Genomic DNA, 15,606 nt, shown 5'->3' on the forward strand with positions numbered 1-15,606 from the left:
CTTTGTTAGATCGGAAACTTTTCAGACCACCCTCGTAACTATATTACATTTAAGGTTTAATTTTTAGCTTTTTTAACTTTCAACTTGTGTCTTAAAAATTTAAAAAAAGAATTTCGAAAAATATGAATAAATAAAATAAAATGTTTTTTTGTTCACCTCGAAGAGAAACTGTAGAGGGCGGATAACTTTCTTGTGAATAGACTGAATAAACATTCAGATCGTACAAGGCTAAAACGAAAACGGAAAGGATGCAACCATCTCGGACTATTGAGCCAATTAATTTTAAATAAAATGTGTATAAATGTAAGATTTCTTTCCCATTAAAATATGTATCCAGCCACTTATTATTTATAATGAAAAAAAACCTTTTACATCATAATCATCGTATTTGAAAATGTTTTTCAAGATATGCAAAATTCGAACTAGAAAATAAATAATAAGAAGAATATCAATATTAATAATAGTACTATCAATGATCTTATCAATAATTAAAAGAATTTTAAGATCCACTTAGATGGGTACTTTACAATAAACTGGCATATCGTTCATTGGCACAGCCTTGTAACATTAATAAGTTATTTTGCTAAAGATATGTGATTGTCAAAAATTTTAAGTGATCATGGTTTATCCCCAAACTGATTTTTATCGTGGAAATATAGAGTTCATATTTGGAACAGTTCTTCTTGTATTTGAACAAAAACTAATCAGTGGCATCGGAGTCAGTAGGAGTCTGGGAGTCGATTATCAAAAAAAATTTGACGTTTAGAGATTTTAGAGAATTGGACCATTTCCAATCAAGATACCATGACAACAGAGCCTGGTACTTTGAGTATGGATTAATATTGCGCAATAGTTAATGCCAATTAAATAATAATCATTGAACTAATTTATTAAAATTTTAAGTTTAATACACTCAATAGCTTAACTAGAAACATTTGCAAACAAAGTTATAAGAGAGAGGGATATATTATGTATGTTTAGCTTTGTAGTAAAATGAGAGAAACCAATAAAAGTTTTATATCTTTTCTGTTGATTACACAAATATGGCGATGAAGCTCTGAAAGATTTCTAACCTCAATCTTCAATGTGCGCTGCGATGTTTTGATTTTGACTGATTTGAACATAATTTTTTATAATTACCTACCTACTAATTTTCAAAATTCTCTGTAAAATCAAACAGCTGAAACCTTGGAAAACCTTTCTAATTTCGAAACCATTGGCTGATTTATGATAACTACTATAGAGAAATTACATTGCACCAATGGTTAGTTTATAGCTTCGATGGTTCTTAAATAATTGTTCAAAAACTGTGTTTCACGTCTAACCTTTGAAGGATCATAGAGCCCTTAGAAATCATTTTAAGAATAACTTGCTTTTTATTTGTTTTGAGGTGAGGAATCAGTCCTGAAAGTTCGTGGCCTCGCGTTGTTAAATCTTGAATTAGTCAATATCAAAAAACAAAACACTATCTTCTTTGAAACACGGAACTGAATACACATTGCATGAAATATTTAAGTCCTTTTGGTCGAGGATTCTACATGTTTTTATAAATATAAACTAATACACATTTTTTAATTAGTAAATTTGTTTATTTCTATTAAATATATATTTTTAATCTTCAATTCTTTCAGTTAACATATCTTAATATCTTTGTATATTCCTTTTCGACTTAGTAAATTCAAGTAGTGAATGAATTTATCAGAAAACTATAATATCGTGAGGCTATTTACTTACTAACAATTTTCGAAGTTTCTGGGGTTAATTCAAGTGTTTAGATATACCTATTGTTAAAGGAGGCATGTTTAAAAATATATGAAGTACATACCAAAGTATAATACTTGTAGTTGTATCTCGATAAGTACATATGTTTTAAATTGAGTATAAAAGATTAGAAAAGAAATAATTCGAGTAGTTGCTAGTTAGTAACTTTACGCAATCATGAAGGTCTTTTTTTTTATTTTGTCCCTGACATCTTTGGGGTAAGTCCAATAATTTTATGTTTTACAATGTTCTGGTTTAAATATAATAAAGAGAATGTGCCTAAAGGAAAAATTTGAATCTGAGAATAGAAATCATGTAGTCTCAAATTATAAGACCCAGTAGATTATTGTTGTTATAAGAACAAAATATAGTGATGCAATATTTCACCGACAAATATTTATAAGTGAAAAAGCTAAGATGAATGTAGATTCGACACCTCTTTGTTATAGTGGGTGATAAACTTTAACCAGTTTTCTTGTTATGCATTTCTCGTTTATTAGCATATTAATTATATCGTAATCTTGAATTTTTGTCTATAAAAGTGATTTATTGCAATAAGTGAAACATTTTTATTTTATTATACCTACGTAAGTAAATCATTTTCTTGTACAGGGTATCGGCTTTTTGAGTCGCACCACTGAGATCTCGGTTATCTTAAGAGATACAAGATCGGTCAAATTAGTACAAAGTTGCGGAGTTCGAAGACTAATAACTTTAAGATCTTTTTTTGTTTTGAAGTTATTAGTGAAAAATTGAAGATTTTGACTCGTTTTAATTTTTTTAATTGAAAATGGAAAGAGATGAACTATTTAAGTTCAGTATTGTTGGGACACTTTTGTGAAGAATTGACAGGATGGATATATTTTTTTAAATAAAAATTACTCCCTACATCTCTGCCACTGTGAATAATTGTTCCTCCATTGCAATCTATAATGTACTCTTCAAATTTTATGCCAAGTTTTATTCGATTTTTATTAGCCATTTAAAATAATAAATTTTAAACAGGGCATATTTATTATCCTGTAATTTTTTTACCGTCTATTTTCAAACCTCTATTATTTTAATTTTCGGGGAACGTCGTCATAATGCTGTATAAGCATTTAGGTTATTTTCGTTCCTAATATCATGCATGCCAGACCTAAGGCGGCTGGTGAAAATGAATGTGTACATATTTTGATAATAAAGTGTGAAGCCCTTAGCAATTTTCAAAACAAAAAAAAATCAAAAGGAATATGCGGAATAAAAAAAACGTCTTTTGTAAAGGTTGAAATCTCTAAAGGTGATGTACATTGTAAAATATATTTTCCATAATCAACTGAGAGCTGTTTTTTATTTTTCTCAAAATTTTCCTTCCTATATACGTTCATCGACTTTCCTGAGCTCCAGATGTTCGGGGGGTCAATTTGAACATCATAATCGTGATCAGCGACCTCGAAAACCCCCGAGTACCCGATTTGGGCCAGTTCTGACTCTTATTTAAAAGGTTTTGAAATCTTCCAAAAGGCGTCTCAAAAAATGCATTTTTTGAATGCATTTTTGGCTGCAGCAATGCAATTTCCGGTTTGTCAGAAACACAAAGTAACAACATTTTTTACAAAAAAAGTTTGAAAGAGAATGCAAAAAACCGCATTCCGATCCGTCTTTATGGAAAAAATTCCGAACTTTTGTGCTTCATTGCCTCGCCTAATATCAAAATTACATTATCAAGTTAGTATCAAATTAAAATTTAAATGGATGTAACTATAAAGAAAATTAAAAATAATTGTGAGAAAAAGAAAAAACTAATATTTTATCCTTAGTCGACTATAAAAAAAAACTGAAAACGCCTCAAAAATAGACATGTTTTTAAAATGCCATTTTGCTCTTAAAAAAATTATGCTTCTTCATGTGGCTAAAATGCATTGTTCCAGAGAAACATGGCTTTCAATTTCTTACACCATTCAGTTAGTGATTAAATACTTGGGGTAATTCTAATCTAATTAAACTTCAATTTTTGCAAAATTTGCAATTTTCATATCATTTATACAATATTATGTAGAAGTACCCAAATAAGTAAAAACTACAATACTAAAGTTGTGCTGTATTATTTTGATGTCAAAAGCTGTCAACACCGTAGTATACATTTTAGATTAGCAGATGAGGAGATCAACTCTCGGTACTTTCCTGAAGGCTTCAAGTTTGGAGTAGCTAATGCTGCCCCCCAGATCGAAGGAGGCTGGATAGAAGACGGTAAAACTGAAAGTATCTGGGACCATTTCGCCCACACCCACCCAGAGATGATCATTGATGGTTCTACGCCAGATATAGCTAGCGATTCCTACCACAAATACAAGGAGGACGTGGCTCTGGTAAAAGCCATGGGACTGGACCACTACCGACTGTCAATTGCCTGGTCTAGAATCTTGCCCACGGGATACACTGATAAAGTAAACCAGGCTGGCGTGCAATATTACAAGAACTTGTTCGCTGAACTGAAAGCTGCCAACGTGGAACCTATGGTGACACTTTATCACTGGGATCTTCCTCAAGTCTTGGAGGACCAGCTCGGAGGTTGGTTGAACGAAACTGTGGCGGATCTCTTCGCAGAGTACGCGAGATTGTGCTTCGAACTCTTTAAAGATGACGTGAAGATGTGGATTACCATTAATGAATCAAAACAGGTCTGTCAGGTAGGATATGGTATGGGAGCTTATGCTCCGGGTGTCGTTTCTAATGGGATTGGAGAGTACATCTGCACGAAGAATGTGATTTTAGCTCACGCCAAGGCTTATCACATTTACGATGAAGAATTTAGGGCTACTAATAAAGGTAAATATCAACTTTCATTGTTTTTAAGCCGTGGTCAAACTTTCAATTAATTGTATCTTCCTCAATACGAGAAATAAATTTAAACTGTCACATTCATGGCCAACTTACATTTAAAATATCCAAACTCGCAGATGATGGTAATTGATGTATGTCGGATGGAAGTGGATACTCTTTAAGAGTACCTGTATTCTCCTGGTAAAAATAAGAATTTAGAATCCATATATTGCAAACAATATCATATACATAAATTGCACCGTTTTCGAGAAACACTGATTCTGATACCACAATACATTATTTATTATTTGCTATGAAGGCCATTCAGCTTAATTTTCGGTTTTTTAATTAAAAAAAAATGTTAAATAAGAAAGTTGTGACTATCAACCGAACGCATAGCAAGATGATATTATATTTTATACAGGATGTTTTCAAAAGGCGTAAAAAGCAAAACTTGATTTTTTTATTTTGTGTGAATATAAATTTTTTTCATTAGTATTATAATATAAAATTTGATCGGTCTACCTCTGATAATAGCTGTTTTACATTGACAATTTATTGATGAATAAATTGACGAAGTTCTTCATGAATTAATTCACGAATTTATTTGTAAACAGTGTGGTTTTACACTGCTACAGACTTTGTCAAGTTTTTTGACGTATGAATCAGTTCTACCAACGAATCAAAGAAGCAAATAAATTTTAAAAATGTCACCTTTCCACTCATATTTGTAGTGATACAACAGCGGTACCGTTTTGACACATATATAAATATTAGTGTTTGTAAGCAACAAATCAGTAAAAACAATGCAAAACTAGTACGACGCCACACAATTATTTACATATTCCAATACTATAACCTCATTACTGATATGAGGCTGGAAATCTGTTGGGTTGGTACTTCCGAACTTCACGAAGAAATTGACGAAAATTAGAACATGCTCTAATTCGTCAAGAACTTGATGAATAAATTCATGAAGTTATTTGACAGCAGATTTGGTGCATTACACTTGTCCAATTTCTTGATGAAGCGACTTCATGAATTAATTGATCAATAAATTGTCAATGTAAAACAGCTATAAGAAATGTATGACCACATTACACTTATGGCATGTTCTAATAGCAATATCTTTCTTAGCATTAGGGGTAGGTAAACCCATTAAACCAGATGATCACATGGTTTCTATTTGAACATGGAATACTATACATAGTGTTTCATATAAAAAATTGTAAGTTTTGTTTGCCACTCCTTTTAGAAGCACTTTGTAGAAAACATCATATATCCTAGTTGATAGCCACAACTTTCTTATTTATCATTTTCTTCCAGACATAAAAGTCAGAGAGTTAAAGTGGGATAACATTTATAACCAATACCTACATTGTGCACAAAGTGACTCAAGTTTTTTAATTTCTTTAACTTCAGCATCCGACTTGAAAACGAAACATCTATGGACACAGGGTGGTCCGAATTTTATGCAGGAAGGGCAGATAGATCTCTTTAAAATAATGTGTTTTTGCTTTATAAACAATAAACATTGGTCTGGAACAGCCCTGTTTCAGAAATACAGAGTGTTAAAATTGTTAAAAAAATTGTTTTTTTGGTTAAATTGTTTATATCTCCGGAATCTATTAACCGATTTCAATAAAATTTGGTGCAGATAATCTATTATAGTAGGCCTTATATTCTCTAAAATATGAGCTTTAAAGGTTCAACCAGTGGTGTACAACTGGACAGGGGCCACCCCTTTTTTACAAAAAACCTACGCCACTGTATTTTTTTTGCAAGTGTAGTGTGTAGCTGATTTATATTCTACTGCACAGAATACGTAAAAAAGGTAACTTTAATTTTTCCCCTAAGATTCGCCGTTCTCAAGTTATTCATACCAATACAATCCCCTTGTGGCAGACACTTCTAACCATAATAATACAAGAATATTTATGTTTATTCTTAAAAGTAAGTCAATTTGTAAGCGCATCAACAAAATTATTTACACTCCTTTCAACACCACCTGTGAGGTAGGGTTCTTGGCGTGTTTTGGATTTCCCTGGAGGCCTAATACCCTTTACAAATTAATTTGTAAAGGGTATTTGTACAATTTAAATCAAAATGATAATAAAAATATATTTACCAACCAACAGCAAGTAAACAAGAAACAAAATTAATGTTACGTATTTACAGCAATTTTTCAAAATGCGAACCACACATCGATACATTTCTGTCATCCTATTAATGGAATTAATTGAAGCTAATATCATGTGGTGGTTTTCTTTTAATTCATTACACCCGTCTTCTATTCGTTGCAGTAGTTGTGATCTTGTATCTGTTGGAGTAGAATAAACTTTACTTCTTGAGATAACGCCAAACATACAAATTCAGGGGGTTTAGATATGTCAATCTGGCTGGCCAAGACACTGGACCCTCTGCACCATTATGGTTGACATTAGCATTTGGTCTTCTACCTATCCATCGCCCCATATAATTTTCATTAAGCCATTCTTATATGATTCTCCCAGAATGCGCAGGAACACTATCCATCGTATCCAGCTATTTTGTTGTATATTTAATAGAACATCCTCTAATAATTCAAATAGATGGTTTTCTAGAAAGTTTAGAAATGACTGGGAATTTAGACGGGTTGGCAAGAAGAAAGGTCCACAAACTTTATTGTGAATTATTCCGAGCCACACGTTCACAAAAAATTTGCGTTGAAAAGATTTTGTCCGAATTTCATGAGGATTTTCTTTTGACCAAATATGCAGATTCTGAAAATTCACTACCCTCGCCTTTGGTAAATGTACATTTATTTTTATTTTGATTTAAGTTGTTCTTATTTGTAAAGATAGTGGATTAGGCTTCCAGGGGAAACTAAAACGCATAAGAAATTCTACCTCAGAGGTGATGTGGAAACGAGTGTAAAGAATTTTGTTGATGTGCTTACAAATTCCACTTACTTTTAAGCATAAACATAAATATAATTATAATATTATGGTTAGAAATGTCTGAAAAAAGGGATTGTGTTGGTATGAATAACCTGAAAACGGCGAATCTTAGAAAAAAAATTCAAGTAACTTTTTTTACGTATTTTGTGTATTAAGATGTATCCGGTAAGTATATCTTTTACGTCTTTTAACAACTTGAACACCCTGTATCTCTAAAACGGGACTGTTCCAGACCAATGTGTATAAGGCAAACACATATTATTTTAAAGAGATCTATATGCCCTCGAAAAATTTTAAGTAACATCTCGGAAACTGAACATTCTAGGGCTAAGGTTTATAAAAAATTTTTTAGTTATTTTAAAGAAAAAATTCTCGTCAAGTTTGTGCACTTCCTTGTATTCATAAATCTAGAAATTCAGGTGTCACATCCTAAAGAATTCAAGGAGCTTCACCGTCTTTTTAAATTACAAATAGTCGAAAAATGGATCCGTTATTTATTTTACATTAATTGAAAGTCTATGGACACTTATATGCAGCTACTGCTTGCCAAGAGTTTTTATGTTTGTGGTATCTTGTTTATTTTTTTTTTCTTTGCGTCATATTTTTATTTAATCTACCAGTTTAGTACTTTTGAAGGAACGATTACTATAGTCATTGATACGACATGGTTCGAACCCGGAAGTGACAGTGAAGAAGACCAAGAAGCAGCAGAAAGAATGCTACAGTTCACTGTAAGATATTTATTTTATTAAATCCGGTTGCTTCCCGATTACAGGGAAAAGTGCACAGTGCAAAAGAACACGCATAGAGCTATTTGTTGTTAAGGCTGCGTTAAGTGCAAGGTCGAACCCGACCAACCCGACCACCAAAATCGTAATTCAAAATCTGACCCATCGACTAAACTGTTGATCGATCATGTGGTACACTCGAATCACACTTATTCATTTTGACTGATGTTCGCTTAGGGCAGCCTAAACAAAGTCTATGATGTTGCCACATTATTTATTTTCATCATTGGTTCTTCCGGATACACTGCATCAAGGCAACGTTTAACTCTGTTTGTTTCGACAACGCAATTTCTTCATACATATCGACTTCGAAGGGACTTTGAGCTTGCTCACTTCAATGGTAAAAATGTAATAATATGGTATCATTTTCAGATGTATACTTCTTCGTCTATTCATCTTGTGATCCAGAACTGTATACATTTTTGTATTTGTTAACATTCTGCCGATATACGGCAAAATTTTAGTTTGGCCTCTACGCCAACCCGATTTTCATGGGCAACTGGCCTCAAGTGGTGATAGACAGAATCGCAGAACGCAGTGAATTGGAAGGATTCTCCTCCTCTCGCTTACCCGCCTTCACCGACGAGGAAATTGTTTACATCAAAGGTACCTATGATTACTTGGCCTTAAACCATTATTCGACCCTAATGGTCAACGCCACCGCAGATGCACCCATCGGAGATCCAAGTTACGACAATGACATAAGCGTCTTGACTTGGAGACAACCGGAATGGCCAAGCGGTTCTGCTGATTGGTTTGCCGTAAGTATGATGATTGCATACTTTTTTCAGTTATCAAGTTTATGAGAAATGTTATTTCAACATGTAGGTTGTTCCATGGGGTATGAGACGTCTTCTCGTGTGGCTGAAGAAGACCTATGGTGATGTGGAAATTATTATTACAGAAAATGGTCTCTCTGATAACACCGGAATAATGGAAGATGACCATAGAGTGTCATATTATCAGGTAATTTTTAGTACGTTCACCTCTTATTGTTCAATTTTTGATATTTTTGCTCCAAGGGATATTTGAGCGCTTGCTTGGACGCCATATATGAAGACGAAGTCAATTTGTCAGCCTACACAGCTTGGAGTATTATCGATGATTGGGAGTGGACCCTTGGATACACGTAAGTAGCATATATTTAAAATAATATTTTGTTGAAAAACATTAAAAGCTAGTACAGTTTATTTTACAGACGATTGTTATTCCACAAGGCACAATATTGATGAAACCGTTGTTAAACGCATATTACACGTAGTGATTGTTGTGATTTAATTTGATATTAATAGAAATGTAATTTACTATAAATTACATTATTTTTTACAGTTCATTTTTGGGCATGTACTACGTCAACTTCACCGATCCGGAAAGAACCAGGATTCCAAGGAAGTCTGCTAGTTGGTTCACAAACATGGTTGCCACTCGTTGTCTGGTAGACACTTGTACAGAATAAAGACTCGTTTATTACTGTAATGCATATTTGTCATTAAAAATTTTCAAGTGGTTTAAATTTTTTATAAAACTAACGGACACCCTTCATAAAAACACTAGAACACAGTACATGATCATTGAACACAATACCATTCACTCATCTTATATTAAAGGCATACTCTGGACTGTTTATTGTAAATAAATTATCATAAAGGGAGTCCCTAAAGAAAGGCAGGGTTTCATATGAGGAACAAAGATTTTATCAATTAAAAAGTTTTTACACTCTCAGCTACAGACTCTCCGCATTTGTAATGAATTTTCACAGTCTGCATTCGCTCATCCGTCATATAGCGCTTCATTTTGTCTAACCTCAACGTGACAACCTGTTTGCTACGTTACTACAACATATGTGACCCGCCTGCACAATGCTGCTAACTTTTCGGAATGAAAATGGCGCACAATTCAAATCTTATGTTACTTATGAGACACCATTTATTATATTGCATATTTTGAAATATTTTTATTCAGTTCCAACTAGTTTATGATTGAATCATTAATTTGAAATGCCTCAAGGAAAACCTCTTTAGTTCAGTCAATCAGCGCGAAATAGTTAGTGAAAACAAATCTGAAAATGTTTAATTTGAAAAAATATATTTCAGGAGAAATGGTAAGAATGGATGCTCGATATTAATCTGTTTCTCGACGATTCATACCCACTCTACTACTACTATACAGGGTGTCCCAGAATGACGTGCACAACGGAAGACCACAGATTCGTGGACTCAAAATAGGCAGATTTATGCTAATTCATCTATATCCGAAATTACCTCGTTTGGCCTCAAAGTTCGTCAAAATTTTTTGAATTTTGTCAATAACTCGAATATATACCTATTAATCGATTTTGATTATTTTTGGGGTGTGGAACTCCTACAAAATTGATGTAAGGTGATAATATCCGTTCATGACTTTTTCCTCTTTCGGGCAATAATGACAATTATTTTTTATTTGATAGGTGATACGATGTTTTACCAGAAGCGGAATAATAAATATTCACAATGAACATGTGTATGCTCAAGAAAATCCACATGCTATCAGTGAAACATTATCAGCATGAATTTCACATCAATGTTTTGTCTGGGATCATTGATAGCACTATATTGACTGTTATTCTACCCAATAGACTGAAATGGGGAAATTTATTTAGAATTTTTGCAAAATTCGATTGAAAGATGTGCCGTTATTACTCAGAACTAACATGTGGTTTATGCATGATGACACACTCCACCATATTTCTCGGTAAATATGCGGTAGTATCTAAACCAAAAATTCCCTCATCGGTGGATCGGTAGAGGGATAATGTTTCTGTTAACTAGCCTGTACGTTCACCAGACTTAACACCTTGCGACTATTATCTTTGGGGCACTGAAAACAACAGTGCATGCTTCCATATCTAACACTGAAGAAGAGTTGTGGAGACATCCAAAATACCATAAATGTTTTAAAAAATATCCTTAAGAACTGCAATGGGTGTCATTTAACTTTCTTCGCCGAATTAACCTTTGTTGTAGATACAATGGTGGTCATTTTTAACAGTTTTTATAATAAGTTGTACTAAATTTAATAACATCAACTTGGTTAGTTTTATCTCCAGCATTTTTTATTCTATTTGATTGTTTTTACGAATTATTTCAATAAAATTAGGCACGTTGTAAATAACTCTTAATTCGTCGTATGTGTGTATCTATATCGAAAAATGAGGTAACGTGGTATATCTTATCGTAACTTATTAAGAATTGGCAGGTACAATGACTTAAAGATCAAACTGAAATTACAGTCAACTCAGAAAATCAGTGACTACTAGTAGGTATTGTAATATGGGTCGCAAGTCATGAATGCTTAAAAAAAGTGATAAGAACTGAAAAATATTAGGAAACAGACAGAACAAAATAGCTGCACAATTAAATAAAAGAGTAAAACTCGAAATACTACACTAGATGCTTAAATTGTCCCACATTTGCTTCGATGAAACTTCATTTTTCTCGAAAATAGTACATGGTACCGAATTTCGACAAGTATATATTTTTTTGGAGTATGCTTTATACAGGGTGTCCCGAAATTCATGCAACAAAATTTGGTCATAGATTCTTAAGACAAATTTATATCTCAAAACCATGCTGTACGAGAATCACTAAATTTGGTACACAGGGGTTTTATGACATGTGGAATCTCACAGTGCTACGCTTTTTGGCGAGAAACCCCCTTAAAACACTTTCGTGGGCCGCCTTGTCTTTGGAACCAGAAAAATTTGGTCGCAAATTAGATTTTTTTTAAAATTATTAGTTAATCTGCAAACTGCGAAAACGTCTTGGTCGACACTGAACTAAGTTTGCTTTTCTTTCATTTCTCACATTCTAACTCATAATCGGCTGCTCCATGCCAAAACACAGTACTTAACTGACATTTTTTTTTTACTAAAATAAGCTTCAGATACCTACGTAGATACCAGTGGCGGCTCGTGGTATCTTTGGTAGAAGAGGCTTGAAATGAATGAAACTTTAAACTTGTCTTTCTTTTCTTTGAGGGCGGGTCATCGTTAAAGGTTTCGTCAATGTCTTCTAAGAAAATTGCATGTTGCAACATGTTGAAATGTATCTCATTATTACGGAATTACTTTAATTTTGATATATGTGAATTAATTCTCTTTTTAGGAAATGTTACGTCAATTAATTTATTGTGCAAAATTTGGAATACAAGTTTGTTCTAAATCATTGTAAAGGTTTTTAAGAAAAAAATGAAATTTTTGTCCTACAACAATTGCTTTAATCCATAAGCGGATCCTAAATTTTATTGATCAAAACCTCAACAAGTTTCTTTCTGTAAGCTCTAGAAGAAAAATTCCAACAAGTGGGATCATTACTTGGAATCCTGTGTTGCATTATGCAAATATGCTACCACATTTTTTTTTCTAATTATGTCTATATAAACAAAGGCAAATGAACTAACGCTTGAGAATTATTGGGGATTGAGAGCAAAATTTAACTAATGCCGATTGTTCCATAAGATAAGCAAAAATAGCAAAGGGTTGTTCGTCTGTTATGTTTCCGAGATCGAATGGTAATGTTTCGAGTAATGTTTCAAACTCTCTTCAATTGTAACGTTTCGGCTTTATTTCACTAAATAAGTTTTCAAGTGCTACATTTCTGTAATGAAACAGAAACGTTTCTAGTTAATGTTTCAAATGTTTAGTAAAACATCTCATTTGCAACGTTTCATTTACGTTTCGTGTTTCGTGGGTAGGGACAGTTGTTTTCATATAAGATGTGAACCTTATTTTCTTTTTGATACGCTCATATTCATATTTACTTATTTCGTTCTAATATAAGTTTAATTTTGTGTTTCTGCAGTTGCTGTGTCTTTCGATTATTCGCTATCCCAAAACACAGTATATCAAAACTCGTTTTCCAAAATGAGCTTAATTTTCCTTGTAATAATACACACTACTAAAGAATTGTAATAAAAAGAAAGATTTGATCCGTCTGTGTGAATTAGAAGGGCCGTCATAAACTTTTACTTCGAATTAATTTTTTTTCATGTACTGTGTTTTGGCATGGAGCAGCCAAAATGGAACTGCATCAGTTTTGTAATGATTTATAATTTCAATTATTTAACTGGGGATTGTTGTAGGACATTAGAAATAAAAGAACGTAATTTTGTAATTTTTAAATTATATTTATAAATTAAACATCATATATTATAATATTAAGATGCCAAATAAAGTAATAAACTTATTGCGAAAACAATCCTATCTTTTTATAAATGGGTTCCTAAACACATTGAAGCATCTATATAGTCAAAAGCAATTTAAAAATGTTAACACGGTTAACAAAAAATTATAGCACCGTGACCAGAAAAATAAAATATGCAAAAGCAACAATAGAAATAATAAAAAAACATTCTTTAAGGCATATATTCCTATCTCGGTTTAGTGGAGATTTTGCTTAAAATAAATTGGGAGTTATTTATTTCAAGCATTTATTTACCATACAGTTCTGGAGAGGAAACTGTATTGGTTAGATTCGAAAAAATGTAAAAAAATCAAAATGTGGAGAGATCATTTTGAATTTTTTTATATAAACCGAGATAATCATCACAGTAAAATTAATTTATTTGTGAATCAAAGTGTTCCACTCCTTTGATTTACAAACTTTAATTTTCACAACCATCAATAAAAATTTATAAAACAACAATAAAAAATATATATCATAAACTTTTAGCACACTTTTGTGCGTTTCCCCAATATACAGATAAAAGTGAATAAAATGTACAATTTGTCGCATAATAATACAAAAACTAATACTACTAATATATATAAAGAATATTACAAATTCTAGTCAATATTTTAATGTGTCACATCATATTTAAGCTGCCAGAATTCAAAATCCATGGAAATAAGTCACGTTTATTTACAAAATAGTACAAAAGTCGAAATTCTTAAACTTAAAAAAGTAATGTTAAAGATTTTAAAACACAAGCAAAATAAAACTTGTTGGAGATGAATTTGGTGTATGTATTAAAATCTTCAAATAAATTGGAATGAATTTAGAGGCTTGTTGTAGTATACAATGAGTATTGTTTCCAGTAGTTTATATTGGAGGCGGTCCATCATTATATCGTAAAGTAGGAGTAAGACTATTTGCTATCGAGTTGACTAGTGAGCAAGAATAGTCATCTTCAGAATAAGGAACTAGAGAAGCAGCCCCTAACATTAGTAACATGAGGGCTTGAATAGGAACAGAAGCTCTAACAACTCTACCCAAAAATCTGTATCCTCTTCTTAGCACTGAAGTGTTTATTTCTATATCGTCCTCAGAACCACTGAAAATTAAAAAAGAGAATATATCAAATACGAAGACTATTAAAAAATCATTACTGATCAAGTGCTCTTTTTAGAACATCATTTAATAAATTCATCTTTCAAAATGTTAAATCAAATTAAAAAGATACCTAATAAACGTCAAGTTTGTCAATACTTGTAAAAAATTCTCATTATATAGGTATTAAACTTAATTAATGTTTACGTGAAATGAGAAAAAAATTTAATTTATTTAATTTAATTTAATTTATTTAATAACTGAACACACAAAATGACAAGTTAAAAGGTATATTCAGAAAATGGAAAAACATTGATTTTTAAATTTATATTTGCAATTATTATATAATTTTTCAATTTTCATGTAAATCTTTTTGACATCAACGTGGAAATTTCATATTGATAGTTTTTTTTTGGTTAATTTATTTTCTACTTCATGCAAAAATAAGCACTATTGTTACATATGTAGGTACCAATTTTTCATCTTTCATATATTTTCGAAAATATTAAGAAAGTTTTATACACAGGGTGAATCAAAGCAAATGTAAAAGAAATTAGGGAATGATAGAGCACCAAAAATGTTGTAATGTTAGATATACAGTGCATCCCAGAAGTAACGCAAAAAAATTCGTATTTTATTTTGTGTTGAGTTTTCACAAAAACGCTAAAACACGTCAATTAGTAAATAGGAATAGTCGTTTTGTCACGTTGCTTAAACCTTTTTTGCGCTATGTTTCATAAACCTATGACGTCATCGACATTGTTTTTAAATAGCACTACCTAATTATTTAAGCATAAATGGATAGCCCTTTTGAAGGGAAATGCGTCGATATAAGGTTTGGCCTACTTTACTTCGACAGGTGCGAAAAAAAGCCAACGATTGGAATGAACACGGTTTAAAATAATAAGTAGGTATCACAAACTGATGCGAAAACAGGGCCACAGCAAAAAATGTATTTTGGTTGGTTGTAGGTATGTTTTTATGTAGATTGGGTAGGTACACCCGATCACA

At 32.1% G+C, this 15,606-nt stretch overlaps 2 protein-coding genes across 8 annotated transcripts in view; one reads left to right on the plus strand and one right to left on the minus strand.

Annotated features, from left to right (window-relative positions):
* Positions 1–1,892: 1,892 nt before the first annotated feature.
* LOC108906005 (myrosinase 1) lies at positions 1,893–9,803 on the plus strand. 2 transcript variants are annotated; one of them, XM_018709131.1, is made up of 8 exons: positions 1,893–1,979; positions 3,890–4,569; positions 8,139–8,233; positions 8,755–8,896; positions 8,957–9,051; positions 9,119–9,256; positions 9,313–9,419; positions 9,620–9,803. In XM_018709131.1, exons 1-8 carry the CDS (start codon positions 1,939–1,941, stop codon positions 9,744–9,746), a joined length of 1,425 nt encoding a protein of 474 aa, XP_018564647.1. In that variant the 5' UTR covers positions 1,893–1,938; the 3' UTR covers positions 9,747–9,803. The 2 variants fall into 2 exon arrangements, with proteins under 2 accessions (XP_018564647.1, XP_018564640.1); XM_018709124.1 differs by having other exon boundaries at positions 8,755–9,051.
* Positions 9,804–13,431: 3,628 nt separating this feature from the next.
* Positions 13,432–15,606, minus strand: part of LOC108905816 (nesprin-1) — a 423,696-nt gene continuing 421,521 nt past the window's right edge. For all 6 annotated transcript variants that reach the window (XM_018708877.1, XM_018708911.1, XM_018708884.1 and 3 more), the window contains one exon: positions 13,432–14,599. In XM_018708877.1, the coding sequence (XP_018564393.1) occupies positions 14,368–14,599 (232 nt within the window). In that variant the 3' untranslated portion in view covers positions 13,432–14,367. The remainder of the gene's footprint in view (positions 14,600–15,606) is intronic.

This window comes from Anoplophora glabripennis, unplaced genomic scaffold (genome assembly GCF_000390285.2).
Source record: "Anoplophora glabripennis isolate ALB-LARVAE unplaced genomic scaffold, Agla_2.0 scaffold26, whole genome shotgun sequence".
In the NCBI taxonomy this organism is placed as follows: domain Eukaryota; kingdom Metazoa; phylum Arthropoda; class Insecta; order Coleoptera; family Cerambycidae; genus Anoplophora; species Anoplophora glabripennis.

Coding starts and splice junctions, on each gene's coding strand:
- LOC108906005 (XM_018709124.1), top strand. CDS start 1,939: ATGAAGGTCTTTTTTTTTATTTTGTCCCTGACATCTTTGGG. Junction 1,980..3,889: donor TTGTCCCTGACATCTTTGGG/GTAAGTCCAATA, acceptor TATACATTTTAG/ATTAGCAGATGAGGAGATCA. Junction 9,052..9,118: donor GTTCTGCTGATTGGTTTGCC/GTAAGTATGATG, acceptor TTCAACATGTAG/GTTGTTCCATGGGGTATGAG.